Source organism: Scomber japonicus, chromosome 22 (genome assembly GCF_027409825.1).
Source record: "Scomber japonicus isolate fScoJap1 chromosome 22, fScoJap1.pri, whole genome shotgun sequence".
NCBI lineage: Eukaryota > Metazoa > Chordata > Actinopteri > Scombriformes > Scombridae > Scomber > Scomber japonicus.
This window is the reverse complement of record NC_070599.1, coordinates 19323944-19348614: the sequence shown is the minus strand read 5'-3', so window position 1 is coordinate 19348614 and position 24671 is coordinate 19323944. Positions and strand designations below refer to the sequence as shown.

General features: G+C 36.1%; 2 protein-coding genes across 3 annotated transcripts; both read left to right on the top strand.

Annotated features, from left to right (window-relative positions):
* Positions 1-772: 772 nt before the first annotated feature.
* On the top strand, positions 773-21229 carry LOC128383909 (collagen alpha-1(X) chain-like). The gene is made up of 5 exons (XM_053343494.1): positions 773-1035; positions 1183-1254; positions 12942-13070; positions 15761-15784; positions 20470-21229. The coding sequence occupies exons 1-5, from the start codon at positions 840-842 to the stop codon at positions 20721-20723; spliced, it is 675 nt and encodes a 224-aa protein (XP_053199469.1). The 5' UTR covers positions 773-839; the 3' UTR covers positions 20724-21229.
* A 1073-nt stretch (positions 21230-22302) lies between these two features.
* On the top strand, positions 22303-24369 carry LOC128383907 (complement C1q-like protein 3). 2 transcript variants are annotated; one of them, XM_053343492.1, is made up of 4 exons: positions 22303-22551; positions 22704-22817; positions 22965-23093; positions 23293-24368. In XM_053343492.1, exons 1-4 carry the CDS (start codon positions 22356-22358, stop codon positions 23571-23573), a joined length of 720 nt encoding a protein of 239 aa, XP_053199467.1. In that variant the 5' UTR covers positions 22303-22355; the 3' UTR covers positions 23574-24368. The 2 variants fall into 2 exon arrangements, with proteins under 2 accessions (XP_053199467.1, XP_053199468.1); XM_053343493.1 differs by lacking the exon at positions 22704-22817 and having other exon boundaries at positions 23293-24369.
* Positions 24370-24671: the final 302 nt, after the last annotated feature.

The window sequence follows — 24671 nt, the reverse complement described above, 5'->3', positions numbered from 1 at the left end:
TCACTATATTTATCTGAACCCAGATACAGACAGGAGGGCCAAAAACAGTTTTTAGTCTTGAAAAGTTGGCAGCGTTGGTGGCAGGCTGACAGGAAAGGATCCTTGAACAGAAATGTTTAGATAACTAACCCTAACTGGAGTTCAGAGCTATGGTTGTCTTAAAAACAATTAAACAACCCAACTAAACCTTACCCTAACCCTAACCCTGTGACCATAACCCTGTAATGTTTCCAGTTACCATGATGACACTGCATTTTTCAAACCTTAACAAAGTGATCATTTTAACCAAGACTATGATTTTAATCCTAACCAAGTGGTTTTTGTGACTAAACCCTGACCAGGCCATTACCGTGGTGCTGTCACACCATAAAAGATCATTATTTTCTAACAGTGGTGTGACAGTTTTGGAAAGTGCAGACAAATTATGTCCTGCTGTGTTAGAAAATGTTTCTATGAATCATTCTGGAGTGCATGGTGATCATAGAGGACATGTTGGGTTGCAATCTGTTATCTCGGTGTAATTATAGAAATAGAGAAAACATTGTTGGCCTGCTGGGAGCCATTGTGCTATGATTAAACACTGAGTTAGAATAAGTGTTGTGGAATATAGTTTAAAATAGACATTATTGATGTAATGAAAGAAAAAACTGAAATATTTGAATCATCTGAACTTTCTTCTCTGCCAATGACACAGAAAAAATAACCAAGGGTCATGTTTGATGTGAGAAGAAAAAGTCAACAAAAAGCACAAGTTAATCATTGAGAAACCATCCAATAAAAGACTGAGAGTGATCACCTGTGAATCAGTTCTGTGGACAGTCAGTGAATCAACCAAGAAGATGATTGTTTCCATTTGTCTGCTGGTGTTTTTCTGCTGCAGCCTCAATTTTGCCCAACCTGAAGATGGGTTGAGTGTTTTTAAGACAGAGTTTGATGCACTGAAAGAAAAACTGGAAATTTTGGAAACTAAGCTGAGAGACACTGAAATGAGGCAGATCAACTGTGTCAGCCAGATTGCTGAACTGAAGAATGAAGGTAAACTGATTATTGTTATTTATTATTATCATTATTATTCGTAGTAATAATAATAATCATTTTATAAGAGCGAATAGATGTATTGTGAGGTGTGAGAAGTTATACCTCAAATTTATAAGAAACACATTGTCTGTTTTATGCCCACAGCAGAAAAACTGCAAGCTATTGAAACCAGACTAAACAACAGTGAAAACCAGATTATGGATCTGAGAACCAAAGGTAAAGTCAAACATTTCCTGTGAGTGATTCAAAGACTTAAATTAAGAATCAATTAATTGTTTTGTTCATTATGATGTGATCAACAAGTATGAAATATATAAGTAGGACAGAAAAACATACCACGGTAATGATGCAGGAGCTTTTATTTTATACAGAGAGAACCAAGGAAATATTCAGCGCACACTTTGAATCATTTTACAGTCACTACTATTCATTTTCATAGTCACTACTCGTTATTAAAAGTTATTAAAAGTTTTCACCTTAAACACCATCCATCATTTTCACCACAAAGATGCTGGTTGTGTCTGTACTTGCCTTGTCTGCCATCATGAGACATGAAAGTAACAAGAGACCAGAGGCTGGAGAAAAATAACTCAATAATGCTGTTTGTGTAATCACTGCTTCCTGGAAAATCCCAGCTTTTGAAATGTGAACACTGTTGGGCCCAAACCGACACTTGGGGCAAAACTAATCTTTCAGCAAGACAAACAAACATGAGGTAAAAGCAGATCAATTGGGGAAAAGGAGAATTTTAAACTGTTTTGTGATGTAATGATGCAAATCTCTCAACTTGGAAAAAAGAAAAGCTGAAAAATGTTGTTTTTCATTAACCTGGGTTTATTCTTACATGTATAGATATCTTCTTAAAAGTGAAATGAACATGTCTATTATCTGTTGTCTGTACTTGCTCATTCTGTTTTCTATGTATTTTAATGTGTCATGAATGCATTCAGATGGAGGGGGAGAGGAGGATCCCCTGGCAGTGTAGGCCTATAGCAGTATAACTAGAGTCTGATCCAAGACGAGCCTGGCAGGCTTTAACTATAAGCTTTATCGAAAAGGAAAGTTTTAAACCTATTCTGAAATTCCGAGAGGGAGTCTGCTCCCTGGACCCAAACTGGAGGATGATTCCACATGAGAGGAGCCTGATGCCTCCCGTTCTACTTTTGGAGAATTTAGGAATCAAAAGGGTTCACAAGAGTGACAGGAGACTGTGTGAGACAAGATAAGAGAGAGAGACAGTTGTTAATTATTGACATCATTGATGCAAATGCTTAAAAGGAGGTCTAAAAAGTCAGATCATAGGAAACAGAAAGATCCTGAATCAACTTTGAAGATGAATCTTATCATTTTTTTAGTCATGTCGTTGTTTTGCCGACTGACTCTGGGCCAAGATGTTCTTATAACTCCTGACATGGAAAAGACTGAAACGCAATTTGTCTGTAATCCTGATGTGTGCGAACTCCTGAAAGAATTTGGTGCCATGAGAGAAAAAGAGGGAGGCTTGGAAAACAGGCTGAAGGAAAGCGAAAAGCAGATTGAAACTTTCTGAACTTCATCGCAGAAGATGGCTGGTGTTCATACTTTAATAAACGTATTGGAATCACACTTAAAAGGTTGTGAAAAGCTGAGTGTGATCTACATGAAATTTTTCAAACAAAAAAGAAAAACAAACTCAACCAACCTTTGATTTAATAGTTTAAAGCTGTAAGAATTTGATAATTAGCTTATATTCTTAGGTTTATGAATAGTAGAAAAAGTAAAGATCTTTTACTCTTATCTTTCACTAAAGTCCAAAACTGTACTTTCATCAGTTTGTTAAATATGGACACAGACCTGCAAACCATTAAAACAGAGCTTACTGTAACACAAATGACATAAAGTAATAATTAAACTAACTATCTCCTCACTATTTCTTTGGGAACACAGAAAAGCGTGAGGTTATTTTCAGTGCAGCGGCAGATGGAAGTGGACACATTGGACCATTTAACACACACACAACATTAATCTACAAAACAGTGATGATCAACACTGGCAGCGCCTACAATCAGTTCACAGGTAACAACATCGTAAATCATTGACGTGTTTGGGTGTATCAGAAAGTTTAATTGCAATTATGTCATTCAGTCAGATTAAGTTACATTATGATGTGTGCTATACTGTATAGTAGATATGTATGACTAAACACATAATTATCTGTTTTATTCTATACTTGATGTATTGATGCTATGATAGAAATACATTTACACAGGTGGAGATTATGTGTGATCTAATCCATGATCCATAAGCCTGTTTTTTGAATGAAATGTTCTCTCTGCAGGTATTTTCACTGCACCTGTTACAGGCGTTTACTACTTTATCTTCTTTTATCATGCCGGAGGAAACAACCCGACAGATCTATCGCTGTACAAGAACAATGAGCTTGTAGCTATGGCCTATGACCACAAAACAGATTATGACGGGGCTGATAATGGAGGAAACGCAGTGTTCGTGCAGCTGCAGCAAGGGGACCAGGTCTTTGTGCGCTTGGGTGCAAATACACATATTTGGGCACGCACACACATCACCACTTTCAGCGGTTTTCTGCTTAGTCAAGGATGAGAAAGAATGCATGATGATCGGACTGATAAAAACGTATGACATGTTAAACACTCTCCTTGTAATAATGATGTAATAATGTGATAAGAAAGGAAGAAGAGACTGAAAAATAACAGGATATTATAACAAATGATTTTATGCTTTCATCATAGTGTATCAAAATGTCTCTATGATCCCTAAAAAACAGGCTTGACAGAAGAAGAACTGGCAGTTAGAAAAACTTAAATGGGGACAGTCTTTTAAAGGAGTCAGTGCATCCATGGTTGTTTAGTATCAACAATCAAACCTTTAACTCTGAATTAAACTGCATTTTATCAAATCTAAAATATTTCCATTTTGGTAAAATGTGTTTTCTGAAGTGTTGTGTTCCCAGTTATGTAAATGTGTTTTCCAAAGATATTTTGTCTGCTCTGTAATAGTGTTTCCTGTTTTCATGTTGTGTTTTGCACCTCAGGGTCACTGTTCTCAATAGATAAATTTTATTGTACAGTAACAAAGATTAACACATTGATAGCGTCCTCATTGCTCTTCCACCGAAAGAGTGAATCATTCATTTGCAATAAGGATGGCTATTAAAAATAAACAGGTCAACTTTGTGTATCTCTGTGTGTGTGTGTGTGTGTGTGTGTGTGTGTGTGTGTGTGTGTGTGTGACCAACATCTGAGTCTGCTGATCCATTTTTCTCTTGTGATCCTGAAATTGAGGCAGAAAGTGAGTTTAGTTTTTTGTCACCCTGCTCACAGTAAGAGTGTTGACTAAATGTCATGCTCTACTGTGTGAAGAGTAAGAATGAATTAAGGCACAAGTCAGGGCTTCACATTCATTTTTCAAAGGTGAGAAGTATGATCTTGTCATGAAAGGGTTGCAGAAGTGTCACTACTGCAGGTGTAAAGCACTATAAAAGTTGCCTGTGTATTTATTTTTATTGCTGGGCTGTAATATTGTGTTTCCTGTCATGATGTTGTGTTTTGCACTTTAGGGCCACTGTATTATTGTGGCCCTAAGATGCAAAACATCTCAGACAACTAATTTACAAATCAGAAAACAATCAAAACCAGGTAGAGACAATTCTTATCGATATATTAGACAGTTCCTAGAAGATCTAGTTTGTTCAGTGATATTATATCGTTGTAAACATCTACAAATGTGCTGACTGACATCATCATATACTGTTTACTGATACTCACTTTGTAACATCTCAGTAGAGTCAATGAACAAATATTAAGCTGAATTTGAAAGGAAGGAAGAAGAGAAAATGGTATTCATATGATTTTATACTTTCAACATATGGTGTCATAATGTCTCTTTGAACTCTAAACAGTAATGATCTTGTAAAGGCTTGGCCCCTTCAGTGCATCCATGGTTGTTGTTTAGTATCGCTGTCCAAACCTTTAACTCTGTACTGATCTGCATTCTTAAAGAAATCTTGTCATTTTGTCAATTTCACAATGTTAAAACATCAATAAAAAGGCAGTAATCAAATATTAACACTGGTGGTGTCCAAAATATGTTCCTCATTTCTCCTCCATTAAATAGATTATTATTATTATCTCCAATAAGATAATAAAGTCACATGTCAAATGGGAAGTTAAAAATTAACAGGTCGTTTTTAAACAACATAAAATCAGTGAGAGGGATCATTTCAATCAGAGTTTAGGAGACTGAGAGATCTTGGATTCATCATCAACAAGTGTTATTTTAGTGTTTCTGCTCTGTGGCTTGACTTTGGCCCAGGATGATGCTAATGCTAATGAGATAGAAATAAATAGTGCAATGGAGTCTGCCTGCTCACCTGACATTTCTGATCTTTTGATGAAGTTGGGAGAAAAGCTGCACGATATGGAAACCAGACTGAAGGAGACTGAAAACAAATTGAAAGACAGTGAAAACCAAATTATGGATTTGAGAAATAAAGGTAAAGTCAAATATTTCCTGTGATTGATTCAAAGAAAGAATTAATGTATTGTTTTGTTTATTATGATGTGCTAAACAGAGATGGAGGATATAAGTAGGACTGAAATACTTACCAAAATAATGATATTATATTTTACTTCATAGAGAGAACCAAGGTAATATTCAGTGCAGCACTAGGTGGCAATGGAGACATTGGACCATTTAACACAGTCACGACTATGATCTACAGAGCAGTGATAACAAACATTGGTAATGCCTACAGTCCATCTACAGGTAATATATGATATATATATTGACACATATTCATTTGAACAACTAAGATTTGTGTAAGATGCATTTCAGCAGGATACCTGCTTTCCTGAACAGGATGAGCAGAGAAAAACAACAACCTTGCTTTTGTTCTCACAGGTATCTTCACTGCACCGGTTGCAGGTGTTTATTACTTTTCCTTCTTCTATCATGGTGGCGGATACCTTAGAACAGTATTGTTCTTGTACAAGAACAACGAGCATATTGCCAGAGTCCATGAGCACCCATCAAACTCTACTATTGCTGATAATGGAGGAAACGCAGTGTTCCTGCAGCTGCAGCAAGGTGACCAGGTGTATGTCCGCTTGGCTGATAACTCTCGTGTTTGGGGAGGCAGCAACGTAACAACTTTCAGTGGTTTTCTGGTCAGTCAAATATGAGAATGGATAAATGTATTTGCCATTATATTGTAATACAGAATCAAAACTTAGATATGAAGATACCTTTAAAAACTTCACATCAACAATACATTTCTGACCATCAGAATGTTGTGAATCTAGAGAAATAAATCACTTGTAAATTAGAGCAATGAATCATCTTTTATTTACTGCATTGTGTCATGAAGCTGACAGTTTTGTCACATAAACATTTAAGATAAAGATAAAAGCTGAACCCAGAATGTTGTTCGTTTGTATGAAGTTGAAGAAATGTGTCAACAAATTCTTACATTTGAACACTGGATGGATTAAATTTCATGCACCTCCATGCTCTGTAATAGTTTACTGCTGCATGTCATGAATCATGTCAGTAATCTGCACAGTGTTTATTTGTCTGTCTATAATCCATTGATATTGATATTCTACTGTACAGCCACAAGGAATAAATACACTGAAATCTTCTTATAAATATCAAAATGTTTGCTTTGTGTTATTGTTTGTCTCGACTTTCATGTTTTAAAAAATGAATAAAAATAACTGAACTGATCTGCATTCTGTCAAATCTAAAACATTTCCATTTTGGTAAAATATGTTTTCTGAAATGTTGTGTGTTGTGTTCTCAGTTTTGCTAGTGTGTTTTCCAGAGTCTCTCATGTGTTTCCTGTTTTCATGTTGTGTTTTGCACCTCAGGGTCACTGTTATTAATAGATACATTTTATTGTACAGTAACAAAGATTAACACATTGATATCTTCCACTGAAAGAGTAAATAAATAATTTGCAATGAGATAATGAAGTCACGTGTCAAATGGGTTGTTAAAAATAAACAGGTCAACTTTGTGTATGTGTGTGTGTGTGTGTGTGTGTGTGTATGTGTGTGTGTGTGTGTGTGTGTGTGTGTGTGTGTGTGTGTGTGTGTGTGTGTGTGACTGACATCTGAGTCTGCTGATCCATTTGTCTCTTGTGATCCTGAAATTGAGACAGAAAGTGAGAACCTGCTTTAGTTTTTTGTCACCCTGCTCACAGTAAGGGTGTTGACTAAATGTCATGCTCTACTGTGTGAAGAGAGAGAATGGATTAAGGTACAAGTCAGGGCTTCACATTCATTTTTCAAAGGTGAGAAGTATGATCTTGTCAAAAAAAAATATTGTGTTTCCTGTCATGATGTTGTGTTTTGCACTTTAGGGCCACTGTATTATTGTGGCCCTAAGATGCAAAACATCTCAGACAACTAATTTACAAATCAGAAAACAATCAAACCAGGTAGAGACAATTCTTATTGATATATTAGACAGAATACAAATTAATTTAGAGTTCCTAGAAGATCTAGTTTGTTCAGTGATATTATATCGTTGTAAACATCTATGGATGTGCTGACTGGCACTCATCATCATTACTGATACTCACTTTGTAACATCTCAGTAGAGTCAATGAACAAATATTAAGCTGAGTTTGAAAGGAAGGAAGAAGAGAAAATGGTATTCATATGATTTTATACTTTCAACGTATGGTGTCATAATGTCTCTTTGAACCCTAAACAGTAATGATCTTGTAAAGGCTTGGCCCCTTCAGTGCATCCATGGTTGTTGTTTAGTATCGCTGTCCAAACCTTTAACTCTGTACTGATCTGCATTCTGTCCAATTAAACATTTACTTTTCCTAATGTTGTGTTTAATTGTGCCATAACTTAAAGAAATCTTGTTATTTTGTCAGTTTCACAATGTTTAAACATCAATGAAAAGGCAGTAATCAAATTTTAACATTGATGGTGTGCAGAAAATGTTCCTCATTGCTCCTCCATGAAATAGATAATAGATTATTATCTACAATAAGTCACGTGTCAAATGGGAAGTTAAAAATTAACAGGTTGTTTTTAAACAACATAACAGCAGTGAGAGGGATCATTTCAGTCAGAGTTTAGGAGACTGAGAGATCTTGGATTCAACTGACAGGATGACATTTACAGTGTTATCTTTTGTGTTCCTGTTCTGTGGCTTGACTTTGGCCCAGGATGATGCTAATGCTAATGACATAGAAAGAAATAGTCAAATGAAGTCTGTCTGCTCACCTGATATGTGTGATCTTCTGATTAAGTTTGGTGCCATGGGGGAAAAACTGCAAGCTATTGAAACCAGACTGAAGGAGACTGAAACCACATTGAAGGGGACTGAAACCAGACTACAGGACAGTGAAACCAAACAGAGGGAGACTGAAACCAGACTACAGGACAGTGAAACCAAACAGAAGGAGACTGAAACCAGACTACAGGACAGTGAAACCAAACAGAGGGAGACTGAAACCAGACTACAGGACAGTGAAACCAAACAGAAGGAGACTGAAACCAGACTACAGGACAGTGAAAACCAGATTATGGATCTGATAAACAAAGGTAAAGTCAAACATTTCCTGTGATTGATTCAAAGACTTTAATTAAGAGTGAATGTCTTGTTGTCTTCATCATGATGTAATAAACAAGGATTGATGATACAGCTTGGACAGAAGTACTTATAAAGATAATGATATTATATTTTACTTCATAGAGAGAACCAAGGTAATATTCAGTGCAGCAGCAGGTGGCAGTGGACACATCGGGCCATTTAACACAGAGACGACTTTGATCTACAGAGCAGTGATAACAAACATTGGTGGTGCCTACAGTCCATCTACAGGTAATATATCATATATACATTGACACATATTCATTTAAACAACTAAGATTTGTGTAAGATCAGCATTTCAGCAGGATACCTGCCCTCCTGAACATGATGAGCAGCTATCTGGTGCAAAATAATAATGATAATGTACCAAAACCAAAAACCTGCCTTTGTTTCCACAGGTATCTTCACTGCACCGGTTGCAGGTGTTTATTACTTTTCCTTCTACCATCATGCTGGAGGACAGTATAGAACAATGCTGAACCTGTACAAGAACAACCAGCAAGTTGTCAGAGTCGATGATTACGTGTCAAATGATCCAGCTGATAATGCAGGAAATGCAGTGTTCCTGCAACTGCAGCCGGGTGATCAGGTGTATGTCCGCTTAGGTACAGACTGTCGTGTTTGGGGAGGCAGCAACGTAACAACTTTCAGTGGTTTTCTGGTCAGTCAAATATGAGAATGGATAAATAACTTGCTATTTTATTTTTATACAGAATCAATACTTAGATCTAAAGATACCTTCAAACACGTCACATCAATAATACATTTCTTACCATCAGAATTTAAACTCAGTTACTTAATATGTGCAATCCAGAGAAATAAATCACTTAAAAATGAGTGCAATGAATCATCTTTTATTTACTGCATTGTGTCATGAAGCTGACAGTTTTGTCACATAAACAGATTTAAAGTAGATTTAAGCTGAACCCAGAATATTGTTTGTTTGTAGGAAGTTAAATGAGTCACCAAATTGTAACATTTGAACACTGGATTGATTAAATTTCATGCACCTCCATGCTCTGTAATAGTTTACTGCTGCATGTCATGAATCATATCAGTAGTTTGTACAGTGTGTATTTGTCTGTCTATAATCCATTGATATTGATATTCTACTGTACAGCCACAAGGAATAAATACACTGAAAAACTTAGACATTTTGTTGGTAATTGTGTTTTTAAAGTTGCAACATGTTAAGAAAGTTGAATATTGTCATGGTTGAACTTTGTATAAATAAAACAATTTTTACAACAAAACGTTTGCTTTGTTATTGTTTGTCTCGACTTGCATGTTGTTAAAAATGAATAACATAACATAGAGCATTGCATAATATATTTAATTGATACTATCCAAAGCAATCTTGTATATTAAGTACATTTCTCTGTGTTTTTTAGATAGGTTGAGATGGAAATGAGCCACCATGGCCATTACCATATAATAGGGGTTGGTGATATGACCTGACATTTATGTGATGTTTGTTTTATGGTATTCCAAAGGTAAAAGGGATACTCACTCATTTGGCAAGGTATAAACTCTATGTACATTTGTAGTTAGTTAACACTATGTTACAATATCCTGCTGCACCACAGAGACTATTTTTGACTGGTTACACATATCGGTCTACAGATTAATTTACAGACACACTCCAATAACAGCTTGATCATTATGTTTTCACGACATCAGATGTGTAAAACTGACTCCTACATCGGTTGTTGCATTAATGCTGCTAAGCTAACGAGTGTCTTAAAGTCTGTTTATAGTAAATGTATTAAAGTCAGTCATACCTGTCACAGATGATAAAGAGCCAAAATGGTGTGCATGTTTATGACGATGATGATGGTATTGTAAAATCCATGTTGGGGCAAACAGTGACACCGGTGATAGTGACATCACCAGTATACCACCCAACTCTACCATATAATAGGTGTGAAATTGAATCTTTTATTTCTGTTATTGAACTATAGTCCAGTCTGCTTCAGATAAGTGCTGCTCTTGATAGAAAAGATGATTATTACGTTTTTGGATAGCTTGGTTAGTTTCTGTCAGTTTGAAATGGTTTTGTGTTACTGTGCTGAATGAGGATATTCCCACCATAGTTTAGGAAATATTTGACTTTACCTTTGTTTCGCAACTCCTGAATCTGGTTTTCACTGTATTTCAGTCTGACTCAGTAGCTTGCAGTTTTTTCCTCATTGCACCAATATTCATCAGAAGATCACACGCAGGTGAGCAGGCAGACTACATCTCACTGCAAAGATGAGAATACAAGTGTTAGTAGACTAAGAGTAGCAGCATTACTAGTCAATGTGGTTTGATGGTTTGTACATTTAAATAAATCAATGAAGCTTCTAGATCCATTTATTTACATCATTCACAGTAAATGTTACGTTACATTTGTGTTTTTTCAATTTTCGACCCCTGAACTCCAGGACACATACAAGACACGAGTCACATTTTATGTCTGACAAAATAAAACAGCACCCTCTGCTGGCTGAACCAGTGCAGTGAAGCAGGACTGGAGGTTCTCAACATGTTGAACCATCTGATAAGAGTCAGCATGAAAGAGCCTGAAATGTTGAGTGGAGAGGAAGTGACTTGATGAGTGAAGTTTTTCTTCCTCTTAATATTATTATGTTATGAATATAGTGTTAATATGTTTTAAATGGTTTATTTGAATCCACTAATTACATTTTAAATAAAGTATTTAAGTATCAACAGATTTATATACACATCTTTTGTGCTAAAGGTATGTTCCTTCTGTGGCACTGAGAGGACAGGTGTATGTACACATGGATACAAACACATCATGAACCACCTTCAGTGGATTTCTGCTTGATCAAATGTGACAAAAAGGATAACGCTTCAATGATTTGCCCTATTACTGAAACACAGTTGTATACAGATACTGTTGATAGATGGCAAGGTATAAACTCTACGCTCATTTGTAGTTAGCTAACACTTTACAACAATATCCTGCTGCACCACAGAGACTATTTTTGACTGGTTACACATTTCTGTCTACAGATTAATTTGCAGACACACTCCAATAAAAGCTTCACCATTACTGTAAGTTTTCACGACATCAGATGTGTAAAACTGACTCCTACATGGGTCGTTGCATTAAAGTCACTAAGCGAGTGTCTTAAAGTCACATCCTTTGTGCTAAATGTATCTTCCTTCAATGACACTAAGGGGACAGGTCTATGTACATGTGGCACACCTAAAATAGGATGACCACAATCAGGTGGTAGGATTCAATAATAAGTATTATAATGACTTTGGGTTAATGTACACATTTTATTTAATTTATCTATTGATATAATTTTCCATAACTCTGAACTGATCAGCTGTGCTGTAATATTGTGTTTCCTGTAATGATGTTGTGTTTTGCACTTTAGGGCTGATACTGATACTCACTTTGTAACATCTCAGTAGAGACAATGCACAAATATTAAGCTGAGTTTGAAAGGAAGGAAGAAGAGAAAATGGTATTCATGTGATTTTATACTTTCAACATATCACAGTGTCATAATGTCTCTTTGAACTCTAAACAGTAATGATCTTGTAAAGGCTTGGCCCCGTCAGTGCATCCATGGTTGTTGTTTAGTATCGCTGTCCAAACCTTTAACTCTGTACTGATCTGCATTCTGTCCAATTAAACATTTACTTTCCTTAATGTTGTGTTTAATTGTGCCATAACTTGAAATGTTATTTTGTCAGTTTCACAATGTTTAAACATCAATAAAAAGGCAGTAATCAAATATTAACACTGATGGTGTCCAAAAAATGTTCCTCATTGCTCCTCCATGAAATAGATAATTATTATTATCTACAATAAGTCACGTGTCAAATGGGAAGTTAAAAATTAACAGGTAATTTTTAAACAACATAAAATCAGTGAGAGGGATCATTTCAATCAGAGTTTAGGAGACTGAGAGATCTTGGATTCAACTGACAGGATGACATTTACAGTGTTATCTTTTGTGTTCCTGTTCTGTGGCCTGACTTTGGCCCAGGATGATGCTAATGCTAATGACATAGAAAGAAATAGTCAAATGAAGTCTGACTGCTCACCTGATATGTGTGATCTTCTAATTAAGTTTGGTGCCATGGGGAAAAACTGCAAGGTATTGAAACCAGACTGAAGGACAGTGAAAACCAGATTATGGATCCGAGAAACAAAGGTAAAGTCAAACATTTACTGTAATAAACAATTATGGAGGATATTATTTGGACAAAAGTACTTATAATGATATTTACATTTTACTTCATAGAGAGAACCAAGGTAATATTCAGTGCAGCAGCAGGTGGCAGTGGAGCCATCGGACCATTTAGCACAGACACGGCTTTGATCTACAGAGCAGTGATAACAAACATCGATGGTGCCTACAGTCCATCTACAGGTAATATATGATATATATATTGACACATATTCATTTAAAGATAAGGTTTAAATAATAATAATGTAGGGATAGTTACATTTCAGTTGATATAAGCTAATTACTAGGTTACTTAAATTCAGTGACCATAAAGTAAGAGACTGAGAACAGAAGTCTTCGAACAGCCACTGGGATCTTTATTGATGATGCAGCAAACACGGCAGACGCCAACGAACAGATGACAACAGCAGTCAGCGAAACAGTGGATAACAGCCTATCAAACCCTGTACATTTCACACACTTTATACTATTGTGCTACGTGCAGACATTATTTGCTTTAATGTCTGGTCAACTTGTGTGTCAGGTCGACCTGACCTGACATGTCCAGGCCATGTCAGATTTCCTGGAAACCTAACATCTGATCTCCTTTTTGGGGATATCGATATGGTAAAAACAACTCCTTATAAGGGATTGTTCCAACATCCCCAACTGATGCAACTGTGTGTGTGTGTGTGTGTGTGTGTGTGTGTGTGTGTGTGTGTGTGTGTGTGTGTGTGTGTGTGTGTGTGACCGACATCTGTGTCTGCTGATCCATTTGTCTCTTGATCCTGAAATTGAGGCAGAAAGTGAGTTTAGTTTTTTGTCACCCTGCTCACAGCAAGTGTGTTGACTAAATGTCATTCTCTACTGTGTAAAGAGTAAGAATGAATTAAGGCACAAGTCAGGGCTTCACATTCATTTTTCAAAGGTGAGAAGTATGATCTTGTCATGAAAAGGTTGCAGAAGTGTCACTACTGCAGGTGTAAAGGACTATAAATGTTGCCTGTGTATTTATTTTTATTGCTGGGCTGTAATATTGTGTTTCCTGTAATGATGTTGTGTTTTGCACTTTAGGGCCACTGTACTTAATAGTACGTAACCAAAAGAAATCTTGTTATTCTGTCAATTTCATAATATAAGACCAACAAAAAGTAACAATCAAAGTTACAAAGATATACATGTTTGTGGAAGTTCAGTTCATTATTTCTTTTAGTTTCCATATGTTTCTGTTGTTATCATCATTATCATTATATGATGAAACATAGCAGCACTATCTTGACTCAAATGAACTCAGAATCAAGCAGCTCCCCAAATCTGTCAGCAGCCAGCCATGAACACCTTTTAACTGTGGTAAGACAAATGTAAGGAAAGCTTCTTTTGTTTTGTTTGTTTTTTTTAAAATTGAAAATAAATGAATGAAGCAATTGTACAATAAAGATTGATTTTATTGTGGCCCTAAGATGCAAAATGTAACATCTCAGACAAATAATTTATAAATCAGAAAACAATCAAAACCAGGTAGAGACAATTCTTATTGATAAATTAGACAGAATATAAATTACTTCAGAGTTCCTAGAAGATCTAGTTTGTTCAGTGATATTATATCGTTGTAAACATCTACAAATGTGCTGACTGGTACTCATCATCATATACTGTTTACTGATACCCACTTTGTAACATCTCAGTAGAGTCAATGCACAAATATTAAGCTGAGTTTGAAAGGAAGGAAGAAGAGAAAATGGTATTCATATGATTTTATACTTTCAACGTATGGTGTCATAATGTCTCTTTGAACCCTAAACAGTAATGATCTTGTAAAGGCTTGTACAGGCTCCTGTAATGTTGTGTTTAATTGTGCCACAACTTATAGAAGTAATTTAGTCAATTTCACAATGTTTAAACATCAATAAAAAGGCAGCAATCAAACATTAACACTGATGGTGTCCAGAAAATGTTTCTCATTGCTCCTCAATGAAATAGATAATAGATTATTTATAATGAGATAATAAAGTCACATGTCAAATGGGAAGTTAAAAATTAACAGGTTGTTTTTAAACAACATAAAGTCAGTGAGAGGGATCATTTCAATCAGAGTTTAGGAGACTGAGAGATCTTGGATTCAACTGACAGGATGACATTTACAGTGTTATCTTTTGTGTTCCTGTTCTGTGGCTTGACTTTGGCCCAGAATTATCCTAATGCTCCTGACAAACTGAGTAGGCTAATACCGTTTAGCTACTCATCTGACATGTCTGATCTTCTTATTAAGTTTGGTGCCATGGGGGAAAAACTGCAAGCTCTTGAAACCAGACTACAGGACAGTGAAACCAAACAGAGGGAGACTGAAACCAGACTACAGGACAGTGAAACCAAACAGAAGGAGACTGAAACCAGACTGAAGGAGAGTGAAAACCAGATTATAGATCTGAAAAACAAAGGTAAAGTCAAACATTTCCTGTGATTGATTCAAAGACTTTAGAATAAAGGAATCACTGTTTTCATTATGATGTAATAAACAATTATGGAGGATATTATTTGGACAGAAGTACTTATAATGATAATGATATTACATTTTACTTCATAGAGGGAACCAAGGTAATATTTAGTGCAGCACTAGGTGGCAATGGAGCCGTTGGACCATTTAACACAGACACGACTTTGATCTACAAAACAGTGATAACAAACATCGGTGGTGGCTACAGTCCATCTACAGGTAATATATCATATATACATTGACATTGTTTTTGTATGATCAGTATTTCAACAGGATACCTGCCTTCTTGAACAGGATGAGCAGCTATCAGGTGCAAAATAATAATAATGATGTAGGGATAGTTTCAATTCAGTTGACCCTCTCAAAAACAAAACACAAGAACCTGCTTTTGTTTCCACAGGTATCTTCACTGCACCGGTTGCAGGTTTTTATTTCTTTACCTTCTTCTATCATGCTGGAGGACAGCACCAAATACTACTGTCCCTGTACAAGTACAACCAGTATATTGTTGAAGTTTATGATCACAAGTCAGCCTCTGATACAGCTGATAATGGAGGAAACGCAGCGTTCGTGCAACTGCAGCAAGGTGACCAGGTGCATATCCGCTTAGGTGCAAACACTCATGTTTGGGGAGGCAACAGTGTAACAACTTTCAGTGGTGCTCTGATCAGTCAAATGTGAGAATGGACACATATATTTACTATTTTAATTTAATACAGAATCAATGCCTTCACACATTCCCATCAATAATACATTTCTGACTATCAGAATTTAAACTCAGTTACTCATTTTGTAAATCCAGAGAAATAATTGACTTAAAAATGAGTGCAATGAATCATCTTTTATTAACTGCATTGTGTCATGAAGCTGACAGTTTTGTTACATAAACAGATTTAAAGCAGATAAAAGCTGAACCCAGAATATTGTTTGTTTGTAGGAAATTTAAAATAATGTCACCAAATTGTAACATTTGAATGTTGGATGGATTAAGTTTCTATAATTGCTTATTGCTGCATGTCATGAATCATATCAGTAGAGTACAGTGTGTATTTGTCTGCCTATTGATATCGTACTATACAATCACAACAATCAGTAAACTGAAAAAAATGAATTTTTGTTTGTAAATTGCGCTTTTAAAACAGCTTCAACATGATAATGAACTTGAATATTGTCATGCTTGAACTTCGTATAAATAAAACATTATACCATAATAAACATGTATGGAATTTGCTTGGTTTTATTGTCTTGACTTTAATGTTGAAAAATAAAACAAAAATAATATAGGGTGTCTTAGTTCATTGGGCACTATGCAAGTAGAGCTCTCTGTGAGGTGAAACAACAGGCAGGTGAAGAGACCAGGGAAGATTAACCTGCTGTAGGAAATGCAAGGAGGAGAGTCACCACATGAGGGAGACAAACACACACAAAACACAGGAGCTCCCCTGGAGTTTGCATGTATTAATTCACTGAATAGGTACTGCAGTGATCAAATAAATCATAAATAGCCTTTTGCATTTGACTTATATACACAACATATAGTTTATTACTTTTCATTCCTGGTTACACTTCTATCTATCTATTACAAATAAAAATACCTGCTAAATAAAAGCATATTATGGAAATGGATATCTCCTTGCAAAATGTGGGCTTTAGGAAAACTATTACTATAAAAAGAAGAGTAAATGGTAAATTGAGTTTGGGTAGGTCTATACTTCATCACTGGATTAAATTATAAATATTGTCATGAGTGATACTAAATGAATAAAATAAATTAGTGTTGTGAATGTCCGCTGTCCTCATGATTTGATTTGATTCTTCAATGGATCTCAATGTATCACATCCTCTTTTTCTACATTACTGCATGGCTATTTTTTCATCAACTGTAAACAATTGAATACCAGAATTTTATATTTAATCACCACAGAACATTTGATATTAACATTTGAATGCCACAGAATATATTTCACTTATGACTTTGACTGTCTTAATTTTCACTACATGAGAATCTTAATAGTCCCCTTCATGTTTGCAATTCCAATAACTTTATTTTCAGTATTTATTTTAGGGCTCTCAAACTCAAGTGAGTCCACTTGTAATCCATTACTCATGTTCAGATCTGATTTTTAGCATCTGAGTTTCACCAAGCATATTTGGACAACTTGATTGGAATTTTTTTAAATCCGATTTGAGCTAATCGAGCAACTAATGTAACGTCTCAGAAGGTGCTGCACCCAAAAGCATGAATTCAGATATAAAATCAAGTGTTCAAAACAACATTTATTTATTCACAAAACAAAAACCAAGCTTCACTAAACTGAAAGAGGGAGGTAAAAAAATAAAAACCTCTATCAAAACACACAGTGAAACACAACTGAACAGGCAGGATGAGAGCAGCGGGCTTGACAATCTGACAGAAAGTATCTGAGAAAGGGCTGTATATGAATGTGAGACTGAGTGGGAGGCTGATGAGGATGAAGAGGGCGAGCTGTGGAAGAGGGAGGGGAAGCTCAGGTGAGGTGGGGAATGAGGTGATTGCAGGACAGGTAGTGGCAAGATCCTCAATGACAGGAGAGTCAGTAAAAAAATTTAAAAAACCCCAGATGAACAGGGAATGAACAAAAACAGACTGAATATGAAGGAGGTGAAATTTCCATCTGAATCTGAGAACCCTAAAATATATACAGGAAATAAACTTTTTGAAATGTAACAATTTGAAAGTGACTAAACCTCATTAATTCAGGAACGTTGGTTTCTAACTGTTTAATGCAATAAATTCAGAGGTATTTAACATTAACATATTCAGTAGTGACAACATTTCCAAATTCAATTGCTGATATTATTACAATTATTTGCTTCCATAGTTGTGTATTAGCAGCACTTTGTCCTGTGAAATGATGTTTAGGATTAATACAAAAGCCAGTTGTGATATGTGTGGTATATCAACTTTTATACATCTCAGTACAGATTCAAAGCAGAAGGCTGTGAAGCTCTAAAGGTTCCCACATTGTGTGAGAAACTGAATTTAACATTAACTAAACTGCAAATAACACTGATAGGAGAAGTTTACTGTTTTCATTTAATGAAGGACGATATTTTCCCCTACTGTCTCTGCTACACTGTCCCTGCCATCCATTTCCTCCTTCCTTGTTGTACCCTGATTCTCCTACATGAATTAAAGCAGGAACATTGTGAGATAAAGGAAGAGGAGTACTGCACAGTTCTGTTTATTATTGAACAGAGAAATGTGAGCACATTGGATATGGATGTATAACTTCCATCATTAAAATGAATACAATTATCTTCACCACAGCTAGTGTGTAACCTAAGATGTACAGGCACACTAAATTAAAGTTCTGTTCATTCAATTGCTTTTCTTGATTTTAATATTAACTCAGAATCTGCAATGCCACCACTCTAATGGCTTTTGTGAACACCTCCACAGAGGTCAAATAGCTGGGTTACTTCACTGTTTAATCAGACTAGCCCAGACTAGTCAGACGTGCATGAACTGATGAAGCCTCTTGGATAAGTGGTGAAATGTCTTCAAGATATTCTACTAGTCCAGTTGCTCATGACTCAATTTCCCAGAGATAACTATGACTACATTCAACATATCATGGTGTCAACATGTCTTGTTGGACCCTAAAAAACAAACTTGAAAGAAGTAGAACTGACAGGACATAGAAAAATTTAAACAGTAATAATCAAGTAAAGGCTTGGCCCCGTCAGTGAATCAATGGTTGTTGTTTAGTATCGCTGTCCAAACCTTTATCTCTGTACTGATCTGCATTCTGTCAAATATAAAACATTTCCATTTGGTAAAATGTTGTGTTTTCTGAAATGTTGTGTGTTGCATTCTCAGTTTTGTAACAGTGTTTTCCAAAGATATTTTGTCTGTTCTGTAATGTTGTGTTTCCTGTAATGATGTTGTGTTTTGCACCTCGGGGCCACTGTACTTAATAGATATTTTATTGTGCCACAACTCAAAGAAATCCTGTTATTGTGTCAATTTCACAATGTTTAAACATCAATAAAAAGGCAGTAATCAAATATTAACACTGATGGTGTCCAAAAAAATGTTCCTCATTCCATCAGCATGAAATAGATAATAGATTATTTATAATGAGATAATAAAGTCACATGTGAAGTGGGATGTTAAGAATTAACAGGTCGTTTTCAAACAACATAAAATCAGTGAGAGGGATCATTTCAATCAGAGTTTAGGAGACTGAGAGATCTTGGATTCGACTGACAGGATGACATTTACAGTGTTATCTTTTGTGTTCCTGTTCTGTGGCTTGACTTTGGCCCATGATGTTGCTAATGCTAATGACACAGAAAGAAATAGTCAAATGCACTCTGCCTGCAGACCTGATATGTGTGATCTTCTAATTAAGTTTGGTGCCATGGGGGAAAAACTGCAAGCTCTTGAAACCAAACAGAAGGAGACTGGAACCAGACTGCAGGACAGTGAAACCAGACTGAAGGAGAGTGAAACCAAACAGAAGAAGACTGAAACCAGACTGAAGGACAGTGAAAAAAGATTAAACAACATTGAAAACCAGATTATGGATCTGGTAAACAAAGGTAAAGTCAAACATTTCCTGTGATTGATTCATACTTTAATTAGGAATTAAGTACTTGTTGTGTTCATTATGATGTGATAAATAAGCATGGAGATTATTATTTGGACATAAGTACTTGCCAAGATAATGATATACGATGATTTAATTCATACAGAGGGAACCAAGGTAATATTCAGTGCAGCAGCAGGTGGCAGTGGAGCCATCGGACCATTTAACACAAACAAGACTTTGATCTACGAAACAGTGCTAACAAACATTGGTGATGCCTACAGTCCATCTACAGGTAATATATCATATATACATTGACACATATTCATTTAAACAACTAAGATTTGTGTAAGATCAGCATTTCAGCAGGATACCTGCCCTCCTGTACAGGATGAGCAGGTATCAGGTGCAAAAAAGTAATGATCGATGCATTTCATTTGAAGCTTCAATCAAGCCCTAACTTTGTTGTTAAACTGTCAAAGCCATAACCAACAACATGCTGTTTTCACAGGTAACTTCACTGCACCGGTGGCAGGTGTTTATTACTTTACCATCTTCTATCATGCTGGTGGAAAGTATGAGGGAAAGCTTCTCTTGTTCAAGAACAGCGAGCTGATGGTCATGACCCATGATCACAAGTCAAAGTCTGATTCAGCTGATAATGGAGGAAATGCAGTGTTCCTGCAGCTGCAGCAAGGTGACCAGGTGTATGTCCTCTTAAATGCAAACTCTCATGTTTGGGGATCCTACCACCACACAACTTTTAGTGGTTTTCTGGTCAGTCAATAGTGAATGGATAAATCATTTTCTATTTTATCTTAATACAGAGTCAATATCTTCAAACACATCAATAATACATTTGTGACCATCAGAATTTAAACTCAGTTACTCATTTTGTAAATGCAGAGAAATAATTCACTTTTTATTTACTGCATTGTGTTATGAAGCTGACAGTTTTGTCTCATAAACAGATTTAAAGCAGATAAAAGCTGAACCCAGAATGTTGTTTGTTTGTAGGAAGTTGAACAAATGTGTCACCAAATTGTAACTTTGAACACTGGATGGATTAAATTTCATGCACCTCCATGCTCTGTAATAGTTTACTGCTGCATGTCATGAATAATGTCAGTAATCTGTACAGTGTGTATTTGTCTGTCTATAAGCCATTGATATTGATATTCTGTTGTACAGTCACAAGGAATAAATACACTGAAAGACTGTTGATAAATTGTGCTTTTAAAGCTGTTCAACATGATAATAAACTTGAATACTGTCATGTTTGAACTCCATATAAACATGCTTTGCTTGGTGTTATTGCTTGTCTTGACTTTCATGTTGTTAAAGAATAAATTAAAATGATACAGACAGTTAAATAATATTCTTGTTTAAAAGATATAATACATCAATACTTAGGTAGCAAGTTAGTAGTTAACGTTAATGTTACACATATATTTGTGGAGTGGGAGAAATTTCGTGCTACTGTTGAAGTCCAGCATGGTGATGGAGACACTGGGAAACGTTGAGTCTGTTTATCTGCTGTGTCACATGTAGTCATGAAATCTGCAACCTTGTTTTCAGGGCACAACGTCCAGTTCGTGTATTTGTTTATGACCATAATGACAGTATTGCTAAATCCACGTTGGGGCAGAACCACGCAGCTGCAAATTTTCAGACGACATAGTCCTGCCCTGTTTTTATAATATTGTTGTGATTAATTGGCACAGTTAACTTGCTACTGTATGACAAGCGAGGATTCATTAAGTAACATCTAAAAAAGATGTTTCCAGTACATCCAAAAAACTAGAGTTTGACATCAGAAACATTGGCTGTAGCACTGGACCTGTAAAAGTGAATGTGTTCCATGCAAACTATCAAATAACTTGAAATACAATGAAGCAGGCAATATTTCAGGTACTGTACATTTCTTAATGTGTCTTACCAATCTTATCTTATCAATATCGTAATAATGAAGAATAAATGTTGTTGTCCAACCTGTATCCTATTAGAAAATGTTAGAAAGTGTTAGAAAATGTTCCTATGAATCATTCTGGAGTGCATGGTGATCATAGAGGACATGTTGGGTTGCAATCTGTTATCTCGGTGTAATTATAGAAATAGAGAAAACATTGTTGGCCTGCTGGGAGCCATTGTGCTATGATTAAACACTGAGTTAGAATAAGTGTTGTGGAATCTAGTTTAAAATGGACTTTATTGATGTAATGACAGAAAAAACTGAAATATTTGAATCATCTGAACTTTCTCCTCTGCCAGTAACTCCAAAATAACCAAGGGTCATGTTTGATGTGAGAAGAAAAAGTCAACAAAAAGCACAAGTTAATCTTTGAAAAACCATCCCATAAAAGACTGAGAGTGATCACCTGTGAATCAGTTCTGCGGACAGTCAGTAAATCAACCAAGAAGATGATTGTTTCCATTTGTCTGCTGGTGTTTTTCTGCTGCGGCCTCAATTTTGCTCAACCTGAAGATGAGTTGAGTATTTCTAAGACAGAGTTTGATGCACTGAAAGAAAAACTGGATTTTTTGGAAACTAAGCTGAGAGACACTGAAATGAGGCAGATCAACTGTGTCAGCCAGATTGCTGAACTGAAGAATGAAGGTAAACTGATTATTGCTATTATAATTATTATCATAATTAGTAGTAGTAGTAGTAATAATAATCATTTTATAAGAGTGAATACATGTATTGTGAGGTGTGAGAAGTTATACCTCAAATTTATAAGAAACACATTGTCTGTTTTATGCACACAGCAGAAAAACTGCAAGCTATTGAAACCAGACAGAATGAGACTGAAACCAGACTACAGGACAGTGAAACCAGACTAAACAACAGTGAAAACCAGATTATGGATCTGAGAAACAAAGGTAAAGTCAAACATTTCTTGTGATTGATACAAAGACTTTAGAATGAAGAAATCAGTGTTTTCATTATGATGTAATAAACAATTATGGAGGATATTATTTGGACAGAAGTACTTATAACGATAACGATAATTATATTTTACTTCATAGAGAGAACCAAGGTAATATTCAGTGTAACAACAAGTGGCAGTGGAGCCGTTGGACCATTTAACACAGAGACGACTTTGATCTACAGAGCAGTGATAACAAACATCGGTGATGCCTACAGTCCATCTACAGGTAATGTCTGAAATATACATTGACACATATTAATTTTTGATTAAGGTTTTTGTATGATCAGTATTTCAACAGGATACCTGCCTTCCTCAACAGGATAAGCAGGTATCAGGTGCAAAATAATAATAATGATGTAGGGATAGTTACAATTCAGTTGACCCTCTCAAAAACAAAACACAAGAACCTGTTTTTGCTTCCACAGGTATCTTCACTGCACCGGTTGCAGGTTTTTATTACTTTTCCATCTTCTGTCATGCTGGAGGACATAACCGAGTACAACTGTTCCTGTACAAGAACAACCAGTATATTGTTGAAGTTTATGATCACGAATCAGCCTCTGATACAGCTGACAATGGAGGAAACGCAGTGTTCGTGCAACTGCAGCAAGGTGACCAGGTGTACGTCCGCTTAGGTGCAAACACTCATGTTTGGGGAGACGGCACCACAACAACTTTTAATGGTTTTCTGGTCAGTCAAATATGAAAATGGATAAATCATTTGCTATTTTAATTTAATACAGAATCAATACTTAGATGCAGCAGTGTAACATCATGGTGACAGGCCCCAGTTGCGATAGGTTGCGAGGGCTGGATCTTGAGGACATTGGGCAATCAATCTGTCAATCACAATGAAGCCACGCCCTAATGCATACCCTGCTTCATCATCAAATATAAAATCAGGGAGGCCAACATTTCATGAATTAACATCATACTGCATTGGAGAAGGCTTTAAACTAGCGATTGAGACCATAAACACATTTTGAAAACGTTTACTGAGGTTAGAAATCAAGTGAGAAGTTGGTGAATTCTCCATTGACTTGTATAGAGACAAAGTCCTTTTGACACTAAAACGGTCGCCCCCTGGTGGCCTTTTGATAGAATGCAGCTCTGTTACTTCCGCGTTGGCCTCATTTCAGAGGACCAGAACTCCCCGCCTGGCTTGGACACAAACACGCGCAGCCACTCGAGAGAACTGCTATTGTCACCATAGGCTAACGTTACAGGTGACTGGCCACACACTCATCCTGCAAACCAGCTTTTCAGCACCACAGACGGCAGCCGAAGCTCTATATCAACACTTGTCTAACAGCCTGTCTAACATTTGTCTGCCTATTAATATTTTACTATACAGTCACAACATTCAGTAAACTGAAAAAAATCTGAATTTTTGTTGGTAAATTGCGCTTTTAAAACAGCTTCAACATGATAATGAACTTGAATATTGTCATTCTTGAACTTAGTATAAATAAAACATTATACAATAATAAACAATTTGCTTGGTTTTATTGTCTTGACTTTAATGTTGAAAAATAAAATAAAAATAATATAGGGTGTCTTAGTTCATTGGATGCTATGCAAGTAGAGCTCTCTGTGAGGTGAAACAACAGGGAGGTGAAGAGACCAGGGAAGATTAACCTGCTGTAGGAAATGCAAGGAGGAGAGTCACCAGATGAAGGAGACAAACACACACAAAACACAGGAGCTCCCCTGGAGTTTGCATGTATTAATTCACTGAATAGGTACTGCAGTGATCAAATAAATTGTAAATTAGTGGCGTCATTTCAGAGGACCGGAACTCCTC

Excerpts from the sequence above, each read along its gene's own strand:
- LOC128383907 (XM_053343492.1), top strand. The coding sequence starts at position 22,356 with ATGATTGTTTCCATTTGTCTGCTGGTGTTTTTCTGCTGCGGCCTCAAT. Across the intron at positions 22,552-22,703 it reads TGCTGAACTGAAGAATGAAG|CAGAAAAACTGCAAGCTATT; the intron begins GTAAACTGATTA and ends TTATGCACACAG. Across the intron at positions 22,818-22,964 it reads TATGGATCTGAGAAACAAAG|AGAGAACCAAGGTAATATTC; the intron begins GTAAAGTCAAAC and ends TTTACTTCATAG.
- LOC128383909 (XM_053343494.1), top strand. The coding sequence starts at position 840 with ATGATTGTTTCCATTTGTCTGCTGGTGTTTTTCTGCTGCAGCCTCAAT. Across the intron at positions 1,255-12,941 it reads TATGGATCTGAGAACCAAAG|AGAGAACCAAGGTAATATTC; the intron begins GTAAAGTCAAAC and ends TTTACTTCATAG. Across the intron at positions 15,785-20,469 it reads CTTCACTGCACCGGTTGCAG|GTGTTTATTACTTTACCATC; the intron begins GTTTTTATTTCT and ends CACCGGTGGCAG.